Below are 14,242 nucleotides of genomic sequence, written 5' to 3' on the forward strand. Positions count from 1 at the left end.
AAAATAGCCCTGGATCCAGAGGCTGGGAGTCCTGAGTTGTCTCTGCCTCCTTCCTGTGGACTTTGGGCCATGGTCTTTGGTCTTTGGCTCTCTGGCCCTCAGTTTTCTCAGGTCTTCTAGTCCATGAAGCTGGAGGAGGTGGGTAGATTGTATCACTCCTGTCTGGATAAAAGCCACTGCAGGCTCTGCAATGTACACAGCAGTGGCTCATGGCCTTTGGTCATGGAAACTTCCTGCCAATTGGATGAATCACAGGCTTCAAAAAAATACCTTAGAGACCAAATTTTGCATACAATTTTTGGGAATGCCCATGTACACTTGCCCCAACAAAAGGCCATGGCCTGCAGGCTAAGAAAGTCAGATCTACGGCCGGGTGTGGTGGCTCACACCTGTAATCCCAGCACTTTGGGAGGCCAAGGCAGGTGGATCACAAGGTCAGGAGTTCAAGAACAGCCTGACCAACGTGGTGAAACCCCACCTCTACTAAAATTATAAAAATTAGCTGGTGTGATGGCACACGCCTGTAATCCCAGCTACTCGGGAGGCTGAGGCAGGAGAATCACTTGAACCTGTGAGGTGGAGGTTGCAGTGAGCTGAGATCAAGCCACTGTACCACTCCGGCCTGGGTGACAGAATGAGACTCTGTCTCAAAAAAAAAAAGAAAGATCTATAAAGTCAAGTCCAAACTCTTTGATATTTTGTTATAAGATGCTTTTCGTCTGGGCGCGGTGGCTCACGCCTGTAATCCCAGCACTTTGGGAGGCCGAGGCAGGCAGATCACCTGAGGTCAGGAGTTTGAGACCAGCCTGGCCAACATGGAGAAACCCTGTCTCACTAAAAAATACAAAATTAGTCAGGCGTGGTGGCACATGCCTGTAATCCCAGCTACTCAGTAGGCTGAGGCAGGAGAATCACTTGAACCCGGGAGGCAGAGATTGCAGTGAGCTGAGATCGCACCATTGCACTCCAGCCTGGGCAAAAAGAGCGAAACTCTTGTCTCAAAAAAAAAAAAAAAAAAGATGCTTTTCACACTCATATCCTCCCACTTCCACTGACCTTATGCTCTGTTCACATTGGAATTCTGGCATCTTCCTAAGTAACCATCTGTGATGTTAATTTTGTGTCAACTTGACTGGGCTAAGGGATCCCCAGGTAACTAGTAAAACATAACCTCTGGGTATACCTGTGTGGGTGTTTCAGGAAGAGATTAGCATTTCCATGGTAGACTCTAAAGAGTATCACCCTCACCATTGTGGGCAGGCAGCATCCAATCAGTTGAGGGCCTGAGCAGAACAAAGGGCAGAGGAAGGGGGAATTCACTCTCTGCCTGAGCTGGGACATTCATCTTCTCCTGCCCTCAGACTTTGGTGCACCTGGCTCTGGCGCCTTGGCATTGGGATGGGGACTTACATCATTGTCCCCCCCCCAACTCCCACCCTCACCCCTTTCTCAGACTTTGAGACAGGGTCTCGCTTTGTTGCCCAGGCTGGAGTACACTGGCGTGATCTCAGCTCACGGCAACCTCCACCTCCTGGGTTCAAGCAATTCTCCTGCCTCCGCCTCCTGAGTAGCTGGAATTATAAGGGCTCACAACCATATCCGGCTAATGTTTGTATTTTTAGTAGAGACGGGGGTTTCACCACATTGGCCAGCCTGGTCTCGAACTCCTGACCTCAAGTGATCTGACTGCCTCAGTCTCCCAAAGTGCTGGGATTACAGGCGTGAGCCACTGCGTGCGGCCCCCTTCTCGGACTTTCTTTTTTTTCTGGAGATGGAATTTTGCTCTTGTTGCCCAGGCTGGAGTGCAGTGGTGCAATCTTGGCTCACTGCAACCTCTGCCTTCCAGATTCAAGCAATTCTCCTGCCTCAGCCTCTTGAGTAGCTGGGACTACAGGTGCCTGCCACCACGCCCGGCTAATTTTTTGTATTTTTAGTAGAGACGGGGTTTCACCATGTTGGCCAGACTGGTCTAGAACTCTTTTTTTTTTTTTTTTTTTTTTTTGAGACGGAGTCTCGCTCTGTCGCCCAGGCTGGAGTGCAGTGGCCAGATCTCAGCTCACTGCAAGCTCCGCCTCCTGGGTTCACGCCATTCTCCTGCCTCAGCCTCCCGAGTAGCTGGGATTACAGGCGCCCGCCAACTCACCCGGCTAGTTTTTTGTATTTTTAGTAGAGACGGGGTTTTGCCGTTTTAGCCAGGATGGTCTCGATCTCCTGACCTCGTGATCCACCCGTCTCGGCCTCCCAATGTGCTGGGATTACAGGCTTGAGCCACCGCGCCCGGCCTGGTCTAGAACTCTTGACCCCAGGTGATCCACTGCCTCAGCATCCCAAAGTGCTGGGATCACAGGTGTAAGCCACCGCACCCAGCCCAGACATTTTTTTGAGACTGAGTGTCGCTCTCTCGCCCAGGCTGGAGTGCAGTGGCACGATCTCGGCTCATTGCAAGGTCCACCTCCTGGGTTCACTCCTGGGTTCACGCCATTCTCCTGCCTCAACCTCCCTAGTAGCTGAGACGACCACGCCCGGCTATTTTTTTGTATTTTTAGTAAAGATGGTGTTTCACTGTGTTAGCCAGGATGGTCTCGATCTCCTGACCTCGTGATCCACCCGCCTCGGCCTCCCAAAGTGCTGGGATTACAGGCGTGAGTCTTTTTTTGTTGTTGTTGTTTTTTGAGGCAGAGTTTTGCTTTTGTTGCCCAGGCTGGAGTGCAATGGCGCCATCTCAGCTCACTACAACCTCCGCCTCCTGGGTTCAAGCAATTCTCCTGCCTCAGCCTCCCGAGTAGCTGGGATTGTGCCACCATGCCCGGCTAATTTTTTGTATTTTTAGTAGAGATGGTGTTTCTCCATGTTGGTCAGGCTTGTCTCGAACTCATGACCTCATGACCTCAGGTGATCCACCCACCTTGGCCTCTCAAAGTGCTGGGATTAAAAAGCCACCGCGCCGGGCCCAGGTTTACACCACTGGTTCCCCAGCGTCTCAGGCCTTTGGGCTTGGATTGGAAGTGCACCACCAACTTTCCTGGGTCTCCAGTTTGCAGATGGCAGATCGTGGAACTTCTCAGCATCCATAATCTCGTGGCCAGTCCCTTATAATAATAATAATAGGCCGGGCGCGGTGGCTCAAGCCTGTAATCCCAGCACTTTGGGAGGCCGAGACGGGCGGATCACGAGGTCAGGAGATCGAGACCATCCTGGCTAACACGGTGAAACCCCGTCTCTACTAAAAAGTACAAAAAACTAGCCGGGCGAGGTGGCGGGCGCCTGTAGTCCCAGCTACTCCGGAGGCTGAGGCAGGAGAATGGCGTAAACCCGGGAGGAGGAGCTTGCGGTGAGCAGAGATCCAGCCACTGCACTCCAGCCTGGGTGACAGAGCCAGACTCCGTCTCAAAAAAAAAAAAAAAAAAAAATAATAATAATAATAATAAATTTATATATCTCTATCCTATTGATTGGTTTCTCTGAAGAACCATAAGACACCATCATTCTGCAAATATCCTTGAGGCCTGCCAATTGTGGCTTCAGAGTTTAAGAAAACATGGTTCCCTCTTGAATTACAGGCAAGTAAACGAGATTACAAAACATTGACAAAGGCTTGGATCATGCTGTTGGACATTTGCTTGAGCTGTTCACCCTCCGTTGTCACCTCTGTGAAGCTGACCCCAGGCCTAACCAAATGTTCCTTTTATGCTGTTCTGGGGACGTTTTCTGCATGTCACTTAACCACATAGTATCACACCTAGTTGGTTGGTTCTGCATTTTCCTTCCCCACTAGACCGCAAACTCTCAGCTGTTGTTGGTACTATTGAGCTTATCTACAGGGCCTCAAAAGGAGCCAGAGTACAGGGCTAAGCGCTCAATAGGGTACGAACCAATCAATGCAAGAATGAACGTGCCACCGGGTCTTGCAGGCTTGCAAAGTGCTTCTCCAAGCTGATTTTACTTTCCGTGCCCGGGCAGCTCCCGTGAATTTCCGGGGGGAGCCGTGGGGAGCCAATGGAAGGAGAATGAGAAATGCACTCCCACCGCACTCGGGCTGCCCACGTCCGGCGAGAGGCAAGGGATCAGACAACTTCGGCACCTCCCGGAAGCGGCTGCGCCGGCCCCGCCCCTCCGGAGGCAGGCGTGGCCTCATGAATAATGAATCACGCGGGGGAGGGGCCGGGCCCGCCCCTCCGGGCGGGAAGGGGGAAGCGCCGAGGCTGCCTGACTGGAATGAGGGTAGCTGCGGCGGCTGGAGCGGGGCCGGCCATGGCGGTGTGGACGCGGGCCACCAAAGCGGGGCTGGTGGAGCTGCTTCTGAGGGAGCGCTGGGTCCGAGTGGTGGCCGAGCTGAGCGGGGAGAGCCTGAGCCTGACGGGCGACGCCGCCGCGGCCGAGCTGGAGCCCGCTCTGGGACCCGCGGCAGCCGCCTTCAACGGCCTCCCGAACGGCGGCGGCGCGGGCGACTCGTTGCCCGGGAGCCCAAGCCGCGGCCTGGGGCCCCCAAGCCCGCCGGCGCCACTTCGGAGCCCCGCGGGTGAGGCGGGCGCGTCGCCTCCCGTGCGCCGGGTGCGGGTGGTGAAGCAGGAGGCGGGCGGCCTGGGCATCAGCATCAAGGGCGGCCGCGAGAACCGGATGCCGATCCTCATCTCCAAGATCTTCCCGGGGCTGGCCGCCGACCAGAGCCGGGCGCTGCGGCTGGGCGACGCCATCCTGTCGGTGAATGGCACCGACCTGCGCCAGGCCACCCACGACCAGGCCGTGCAGGCGTTGAAGCGCGCGGGCAAGGAGGTGCTGCTGGAGGGTGAGCGGGGCCGGCCGGGCGGGCGGGAGGGTGGGCGGGCCGCGGCGGCCTGGGCTCGCGGGAGCTCACTTTGTTCCTGCCCCGCCGGCGGGGCGAGCCGGTTCTCTCCCCCTCTCTCCCAAAACCCGGGTTTCTGGAGCTTTCAGTGTGGAAAAACGGATGCTTCTTGCAGGAAAAGTTGGGCAGCCGCCGAAGTGTTACTTGCAGCCCCTAAGGAAGACTCGGCTGAGACTGAGTAAAAAGCAGCTGCCTATGAAGCCTCCTCTCGGCCCGATAAGCTGACACTAAGAACTTGAGGCAGAGCGAACGGCTCGAGTGGGTCTTTCTCCGTTTGCCCGCTGAGAAGTGCCGGGTTGGCGCTTAACTCACTCACCTCTGGCTCCTCGGGGCGGGCGGATCTATTTAAAAAAAAAAAAAAAAGTCCGTCACACCGATGCCAGCGGTATGCTTGGGCAACCCACCAAAGAGCTGGTTAATTTATGGGAATTTAACCCATCATTGGCTCTCAACAATAACCAAAGGAGATCATAGCACTTCATTGAAGCCAAAAAGCTGAAACAGCAAGTCTGTGTGGTTAATGAACCTTGTTTAACAGTGGAGGCTCACGTGTTTGAAAATTTACTGCCAACTAGAGTTTTGCCCCTTTTGCAAATCTGCTGCCAGCTTCCTACCACTCACAGGCGCGCTATTAGGGTTTTTGTAAGAAACTTGAAATGGCAAATCACAAAATAGGTTTCAGTAACCAGGATTATTCTTTACAGTAAGTTATATGTATGTGATCTGTAAGTTGGATCTTTAATGATGAATTTGAACTAGGGCAAAAATAAAATTCCTCTCCTCTAAGAACTCATGCATGTTGGAGGTGATATTGTAAATTATAAACGAAGAGTCAGTTGCTTTCTTCATAAATTTTTGAGCGGTCAGCTTTCTTTCGCTGGTGATTATTGCTAGCTGTGTTGAAAAGAATATAAAAGATGCTGTCCCTACTTGGTCTCTAGTTGGAGAAATGATAGAAAAATGCAAAACAACTTATAGGGAGGAAAGGAATGAAGTTGGCGATTACGTCGTGCAAACTATATTTAAATACCAAAGGAATGCAAAGTTAGAAAGTAGTGGAGATGGAATTAGCCAGGGAGGACTTTTTCCCGGAGCTGAATTTTGAGCCGGGTCTCCAAGGAAGTGATGGACATAGGCAGGCAGGGATGAGTCAGGAGGGTATTCCTGGCAGAGGAAGGACAGAAGGGAAGGGCTGGGGGCTGCTGGTGAAGAAGGACCAATCAAACCGAGGGGCCAGAAGTCCAACTTGGCACAATGGATTTTCACTTTCTTATAAATCAGCTTGTGAATATTTGGAAAAATACTGGTTTACCAGAAATGATTTCATGTACACCAGTTGTGAAATTCCAGTGTCCCACCTTTATAATGTCCTATTTATAAACCTTATTTATATTGCACGTCTAGGTGGGGCTAGACACTGCTCGGAAATTAGTGTTAATAGAAGGAGTAAAATTAAGATTGTGGTTAGGGTGTGTGTATAAAAAAATTGTTACTCTAAACGTGTACCTTGAAATTGGTCTAGCTAAGCATTTGGTTATAAATTCTTATATCCAGAATGTACTATTTATGTAGTCCTCACTTGTGATGGGCAGACAATTGAACCTTTTACACCATATTTAAAAAGAAAAAAAACAAAACAAAACACTTTTTGGCCAGGCATGGTGGCTCATGCCTATAATCCCAGCACTTTGGGAGGCCAAGGTGGGTGGATCACCTGAGGTCAGGAGAACGTGGCGAAACCTCGTCTCTACTAAAAATACAAAAATTAGCCGGGTATGGTGGCAGATGCCTGTAATCCCAGTTACTAGGGAGGCTGAGGCAGGAGAATCGTTTGAACCTCGGAGGTGGAGATTGCAGTGAGCCAAGATCGCACCACTGCACTCCAGCCTGGATGCCTAGCCTGGATAACAGAGCAAGACTCCGTCTCAAAAACAAACAACCCACTTTTTGTGTAGGTATAGTTTGAACCTAGTATTCAGACTAGTAAAATGAAAACCTTGTAGCAAATGCTTCCCAGTCTTTATTGGACTAAAATAGGCCACGTGTGCTTTTAGAAAGATGGCAGCATAATAACATGTTTATTGAATGCCTTTTTGCCTAACACACAGGTTCTACTTTATTTTCCCACTTTGTATAAGACAAGCAGTTTTTGTTCTTATAAGTTGTGAGGAAGTCAATATAGTAGATTTATGACGTTGCATTTTGAAGTCACTGGGTGTAAAAATAAAATTACTCAAAATATGTAAAACCACTGAAAACAATGATTTAATTGAACCAGTCAAACATTATTTAAAATTGAGAGCTGGTGTCCCATCCAGGTAGACCACTTTTAGAAGATAGATTTTAAGTTTAGTCTTTAAAGTTTTCAAGCTGTACCATATTGTCCTTCCATTAGATGTCTCAAAACTTGAAAAACTGCCGTATCATCGCACAGTGATGCTTTTCTGTGGTGTGGGCAGGGAATTTCAGGCACTCTTGCCAACCCCACACCAGGGAAAGCTATAGTCTTTGGTTGCCTGTGGTTAGGGAATTGAATGAAAAGTTTCCTTTTTATCTCAGGGATTTGCAGGAATTATTTATTCGTTCATCAGATATTTACTTAACACTTAACTCATGCCAGAGGCACTTGAAGATACCTGATTCCTGCCCTCAGGAAGTTTAGAGTTGAAATGTGGGGAAAAGGAGGAGAAGTAAATAAGTACAGCAGAGGGCTAAAAGTGCTATTTTAATAGAAGTTTGGAGAGGGCACAACCCAAAGATAGAGGTCTATATAGGTCCATGATGGGAATCAGAGGTTGAGGATGCCCAGGTTGATGAAGCTTAAATTGAGCTTCCCTTTAAGAAGAGAGAGCTGCCACCAGTAAAGACACAGAAGTGCAAGACATTAAAAAGTTACTCTAGCCAATAGGGTAGAGTAGAAGCAAGGATTTTGTGGTCAGATGTGGGTTTGTTTCTGGCTAGTGGTTTGTAACCCCTAGGCAAGTTACTTAATCTTGCTAAACCTTAGTTTCCTCATCTGTAAAGCCAGGATGATAATAACACCTCCCTCAAAGTTGTTAATTCATTTTGCAATTCATGTGTTGAGTACTTTTTAAGGGACCGGGAATACAGCAATGAACAACACAAGTCTGAATGAGGAAGGTAGGACCTGATCATGAAGGTATGCTACGAGTTAACAAAGACACTCTCAAAATAGCCAGGATGGCAAGTTGTTAAAATAAAACCCAGGGCTCCATTTTTACCTGAAGAAAAATACATGATAATTATTTTAGGTGAATAGGTTAAGAATTAGTTTGTGCTGGTCCAAGTGCAGTGGTGTTTACAACTAATTGATCACAACTAGTTACAGATTATTTGTTCCTTCTCCACTCTCACTGCTTCACTTGACTAGCTTTTAAAAAAAAAAAAAAAAAGGCAAGTGTGGTAGCTAATGCCTGTAATCCAGCACTTTGGGAGACCAGAGCAGGAAGATCATTTGAGGCTAAGAGTTTGAGACAAGCTGGGGCGGCATAACGAGACCCTGTCTTTACAAAAAATTGAAAAACAAAAACAAAAACAAAAAAACAACCAGCTGGGTGTAGTGGCGCAATTGTAGTCCCAGCTACTTGAGAGTCTGAGGTGGGAGGATCGCATGACCCCAGAGGTTGAGGCTGCAGGGAGCCATGATTGCACCACTGCACTCCAGCCTGGGTGAACAGAAACGCTGCCAATAAATAAATGAATAAGTAAATGAAATATTTTGAGATGGAGTCTCGCTCTGTTGCTTAGCTGGAGTGCAGTAGAACAGTGTTTTGCTGTTCTCAGCTGACTATTCAAGGATCCAATCAGTGTTCCTGGCTAGGTTAGTACACTGGTAACTAACTGGACAACAAATAATGCTGCTTGCTTGCATCTTCCACTAAATAGTATAATAATGCCTTACATTTTAATCAGGATTTTAAAATTATGCATTTTATTTATTTTGAAACAAGGCCTCTCTCTGTTGCCCAGACTGGAGTGTAGTGGTACGATCACAGTTCACTGCAGCCTCAACCTCTTGGGCTCAAGCGATCCTCCCACCTCAGCCTCCTAAGTAGTGGGACTGCAGATGTGCACCGCAATGCTAGCTAATGTTTGTTTGTTTGTTTGTTTGTTTGTTTTTCTGCAGAAGTTGCAGATTGCACCACTGCACTCTGGCTTAGGTGACAGAGCGAGACCCTGTCTTCAAAAAAAGGGAAAAGGAAAAACTACCCCATAGAAAATAGTTGCTAAAGTGTGTAAAACTCACTCTTCAAGAGTTCACTAAAGGGAATGATTAATTGGGTGATGAAAGAATTGAGTATGACTTCCTAGGGAAAGGAGATTTGATCTCAGGCTTGAAGGACAGGCTACTTCTCTGTAGACTGAAGTCAGTTCAAGTTAAGGGGATGGTCTGAGCAAAAGCCAAAATGAGCATGACATAAGATACAAAGTGAGGGGAATGGCTAATTGGTATGGACTTAAGGAAGAAAATAAAGTTGGATAGATAGATTGAAGCCAGATTATGCAAGTTATTGAAAGCCAACCAGAATAATTTAGACCATTCTCATTCTGTCAACATTTATTTATTTCGTTTTATTTATTTATTTATTTATTTTTGAGATGAAGTCTTGCTCTGTCACCCAGGCTGGAGTGCAGTGGCACGATCTCGGCTCACTGTATCCTCTGCCTTCCGGGTTCAAGTGCTTCTCCTGCCTCAGCCTCCCGAGTAGCTGGGATCACAGGCACCTGCCACCACGCCCAGTTAATTTTTGTATTTTTAGTAGAGATGGAGTTTCACCATCTTGGCCAGGCTGGTCTCGAACTCCTGACCTCGTGATCCACCCACCTTGGCCTCCCAAAGTGCTGGAATTACAGGCATGAGTCACCACGCCCGGCCCCAACATTTATTAAGTACCTACTGCAAACAAAGTGTTGTGGTAGATGCCGGGAATTCCAAATTGGGAGTAATCCCTGCCCTTTTAGGCTAGTAAGGAAACAGTTATTGCAGGTTGTGATAGACGCTTTAATAGAGGTGAGAACACAGGGCGCTGGAGGTAGGAGTGCAAAGGAGACAGCATGTCAAAGGTAAGAAAGTGATAAGTAGCAGATTTGTTGAGAGAAGTAAAGTGTGGTAAGGTACAAGAAGTGTGTGCTAGGAGAGCAGTCTGGAAAGGTGGGCAAAGGCCAGGTTATCAAGAGCCTTGTATGTAGTGCTAAGCAATTGTCTCTAAATGAGGTTTATATTTACTTTTTCAACTTGAAAAAAAGAAATTGAGCTTTATTAATATTTAATATATAGATAACACTGGTTCTCTTAGTCTTATAAGATGGTGCCGTTACTCGATATACAAGCTGATGCCTTATGATTGTTAGAGTCTTCATAAGAGCAATTTCAGCAAAGTGACAGGAACAGAAGCTTCACAAAGCTGAGGAACTGACAGTGGTGTCCTTACTAGTTTGGCTGCTGTTATCAAAATGCAACTTATTGCAGTTTACTTGAGCCTGGTTGAGTGGATTTATATTATCTGCTTTTAATTACATTAATCTTCACAAAATGAACAAGTGGCTTAGAGATTTGCACGAAGAAATAGATTAGAGATAATTTTAACACTGCAAACAATAACAAAAAGGTAGAACCGACATTTCTCCTCCTGGTGGGAGCTCTTTGTCACATTTCAAGGTAATTATATCTGTCAAGGAGTCAGCCTAAAAAATGAAATTGTCAAGAAGACTTTGAAATATGGATATATATACACGTTATCGTCGATAATGAACTTCACCTTAAGAATGTAGTGTACTTTGAGTCATATAGTAGCTAATGATAGCATGACTTCATCTGGGTTATGTTTATATCTTTATTTTTCTGTATCTCAGTCTTTCTTGGTTTTTATATTTTATTTATGGTTTATAGTATATATTCATTAATAAATGTTCATAGATTGAGGGCATATACTCAGATTTTTACTGATATACGTGTGCTTTGAGAAAGTTTTAGGCCACAGGGTGCTGCCAAAGTGCTTTAAATGAGGGAAAATGTTTTAGAAAGTTGAGAGTGGCAGATGGAGTATAGGAGCTATAGACACGAGGTAAGGGAAAGCAGTTAGGAGGCTATTGTGACACCATAAGGATATCGAGACTGGATAGGACAGTATGTAGTGGAGAAATAGTGAGATGGAAACAACAGGCCTAAATGTTTAAGGTCTTTTTTTTTTTTTTTGAGACGGAGTCTCGCTGTGTCACCCAGGCTGGAGTGCAGTGGCACGATCTCGGCTCACTGCAAGCTCCACCTCCCGGGTTTACGCCATTCTCCAGCCTCAGCCTCCGAGTAGCTGGGACTACAGGCGCCCGCCACCACGCCTGGCTAGTTTTTTGTATTTTTAGTAGAGACGGGGTTTCACGGTGTTAGCCAGGATGGTCTCGATCTCCTGACCTCGTGATCCACCCGCCTCGGCCTCCCAAAGTGCTGGGATTACAGGCTTGAGCCACCGCGTCCGGCCAATGTTTAGGGTGTTAAGAGAAAGAACTGGAGGCTAACTCCTGGATATCTGGCTTCAGAAGCTGGATAACTGTGAAACTAAAATGAACAGAGGACAAACTAGTTTTCTGAGTGAAGATAAGTTTAGTTTGGGGCATGTTGAATTTGAATTACCTGTGTGACATCTTGGTGGAAAAGGTCAGTAGCTGGCTGGGCATTCAGGACTGTAATCAAGAGAAATGTCAACTGAGATGATGATTTATGAGATGTCAGGATAGAAGTGATAATTGATGCGTGAGTGTGGATGAAGTCATCGAGAGAGTAGGCCAGGTGTGGTGGCTCATGCCTGTAATCCTAGCACTTTGGGAGGCTGAGGTGGGTGGATCACGAAGTCAGGAGATCGAGACCATCCTGGCTAACACGGTGAAATGCCGTCTCTACTAAAAATGCAAAAAAATTAGCTGGCATGGTGGCGGGTGCCTGTAGTCCCAGCTACTCGGGAGGCTGAGGCAGGAGAATGGCCTGAACCCGGGAGGCGGAGATTGCAGTGAGCCAAGATTGCACCACTGCACTCCAGCCTGGGCAACAGAGCGAGACTCTGTCTCAAAAAAAACAAAAAAAGAGTAGTGCAAATTGAGACGTAGAATCAGGATGGAATCCTGCAGAACCCCTACATTTAGAGCCAGGGCGAAGGAGGAAGAATCTGGAAAGGAATTGTCCGGGAGGTAAGAGAACAATCTGGAGAAAAGTGTGCAGTGGTAGTCAGACAGACAAGAATTTCGAGGAGGTGGAGGTGATTGGCATCTTCAGATATTACAGATGCCAAGAAAGTTGAGAGCTAAAAAGTCCATTGGGTTTGATCATTAGCATACAAGACCACTGGAGTTCTCATAAGAGCAGTTTCAGCAAAGTGACAGGAGCGGAAGGCAGTGAGTAGACTATGCTTTTTATTTATTCCTTTTTTTGAGACAGAGTCTCACTCTGTTGCCCAGGCTGGAGTGCAGTGGTGTAATCTGGGCTCACTGCAAGTTCCACCTCCCAGGTTCATGCCATTCTCCTGCCTCAGCCTCCTGAGTAGCTGGCACTACAGGCACCCGCCACCACTCCCAGCTAAGTTTTTGTATTTTTTAGTAGAGATGGGGTTTCACTGTGTTAGCCAGGATGGTCTCGATCTCCTGACGTCGTGATCCGCCCACCTTGGCCTCTCAAAGTGCTGGGATTACAGGCGTGAGCCACCACACCCGGCCTTGTTTTGTTTTAAATGGGAAAATAATTGGGACAGATTTGTATAGCAAGAGAAAAGGCCAACCAACAGAAAGAGTGAAAGGTTGAAGAGATAGAAGAGGTGGGAAATTGATGCAATTCATTTTTGATCCAGGAAGTGATATGATGGGAACAGAATTTTGGGTTGGCAGCAGTGGAAGCTGGATGCGGTGCAAAGAGGAAAGACCAAAGGTGGGAAAAACAGCAGCTGTTGTAGTGAAAAGTAATCCAAGCCAGAGGTGATCACCTTTGGAGCTGGTGGTGGTAGTGGCAGTGGGAATAGAGAGGAGGATTCAATTCAAGAAATACTTTAAAGCAGTTGATGCTTGTCAGGGGACATAGTAGAGTCCACTGAGAAGTTTTTCTTACCTAGATAGTCTCCTTGCAACTGCCCATGCACCCAAAAATTTGATACTTACAGAGAATCTCCTGCAGTGAGTTTTTGTTACTGGCACAGGTGTTTGATCCATTAGAAACACTGGGGTGAAAAAATGGAGAGACACTGTTTTAAAGAAAGAAATGAAGGATACAGTGGTTGATTGGATATAGTCAGTTAGCCCTGAGATTTCTCTCCAGGGGCAGTAGAAGAATGGTTATCAGTGGAAAAGTGGAATAATTTGGAGAGTGTTACCCTCATACTATTCAGCTTTGTTGTAAAGCACTTAAGCCATGTAACTCTGTCTGCTGTCTCTGGGGTTTGAGAAGAAACATTTTAGTTTATAAACAGTATACTATATCTGGTCACATGGAATGAGAGCATATTCTTCCTTTAAAGGGTCTTTTTTCTAGATTAGAGAAAAGAGCTTTTGAATTCCTTTGGAGAGATGATGGTATGGTCAGTTATGTTTAATATTTTGTGCCTGGAGAAATAAAATTGATTTGGTTACTTTATTTAAGTGTCTTTCTGAGGAATTGGTTACTTTATTTAAGTGTCTTTCTGAGGAAAGTACACTGATTCCTTAATAAAATTTGTGTTTGATTTTAGTGTAAAAACAAAACTCACGAAATAATTTTATATATGAACAAAGTGCTAGTGATTATGGTATCATAGATTTGCCTTTCAAAATAATAAAAGAATTATAAAATTCAAACTTGGCTTTATTTCTGGCCCCCAAGACATTGCTAGAATGCTACAATTAGTTGAGAATATGTGAAATACAATTTTTTTTTCTTTGGTTTTTCTACAACATTTTTCTTTTTGCTGTCTTCTGACCCTCTTGCTTTAAAATGTGTAAATTATCTTGAATGTGTCATGGAAAGTAAACTTTTTTTTTTTTTTTTTTTTGAGACGGAGTCTCGCTGTATCGCCCAGGCTGGAGTGCAGTGGCCGGATCTCAGCTCACTGCAAGCTCCGCCTCCCGGGTTTTTACACCATTCTCCTGCCTCAGCCTCCCGAGTAGCCGGGACTACAGGCCCCTGCCACGTCGCCCGGCTAGTTTTTTGTATTTTTTAGTAGAGACAGGGTTTCACCATGTTAGCCAGGATGGTCTCGAACTCCTGACCTCGTGATCCGCCTGTCTCGGCCTCCCAAAGTGCTGGGATTACAGGCTTGAGCCACCGCGCCCGGCCTTGGAAAGTAAACTTAATGAAATAGATGAGAAAGTTGAGCAGTGTATTTTTGAATTTAATCTGTCATGCATGTAAAATGTTACACCTAGGCA

At 46.5% G+C, this 14,242-nt stretch overlaps 1 protein-coding gene across 1 annotated transcript in view; it reads left to right on the forward strand.

Annotated features, from left to right (window-relative positions):
• Positions 1-3,937: 3,937 nt before the first annotated feature.
• Positions 3,938-14,242, forward strand: part of SNTB2 (syntrophin beta 2) — a 121,409-nt gene continuing 111,104 nt past the window's right edge. Inside the window, exon 1 of the mRNA XM_007993819.3 lies at positions 3,938-4,786. Within this exon, the coding sequence (XP_007992010.1) occupies positions 4,141-4,786 (646 nt within the window). The 5' untranslated portion in view covers positions 3,938-4,140. The remainder of the gene's footprint in view (positions 4,787-14,242) is intronic.

Source organism: Chlorocebus sabaeus, chromosome 5, assembly GCF_047675955.1.
Source record: "Chlorocebus sabaeus isolate Y175 chromosome 5, mChlSab1.0.hap1, whole genome shotgun sequence".
Lineage (NCBI taxonomy): Eukaryota > Metazoa > Chordata > Mammalia > Primates > Cercopithecidae > Chlorocebus > Chlorocebus sabaeus.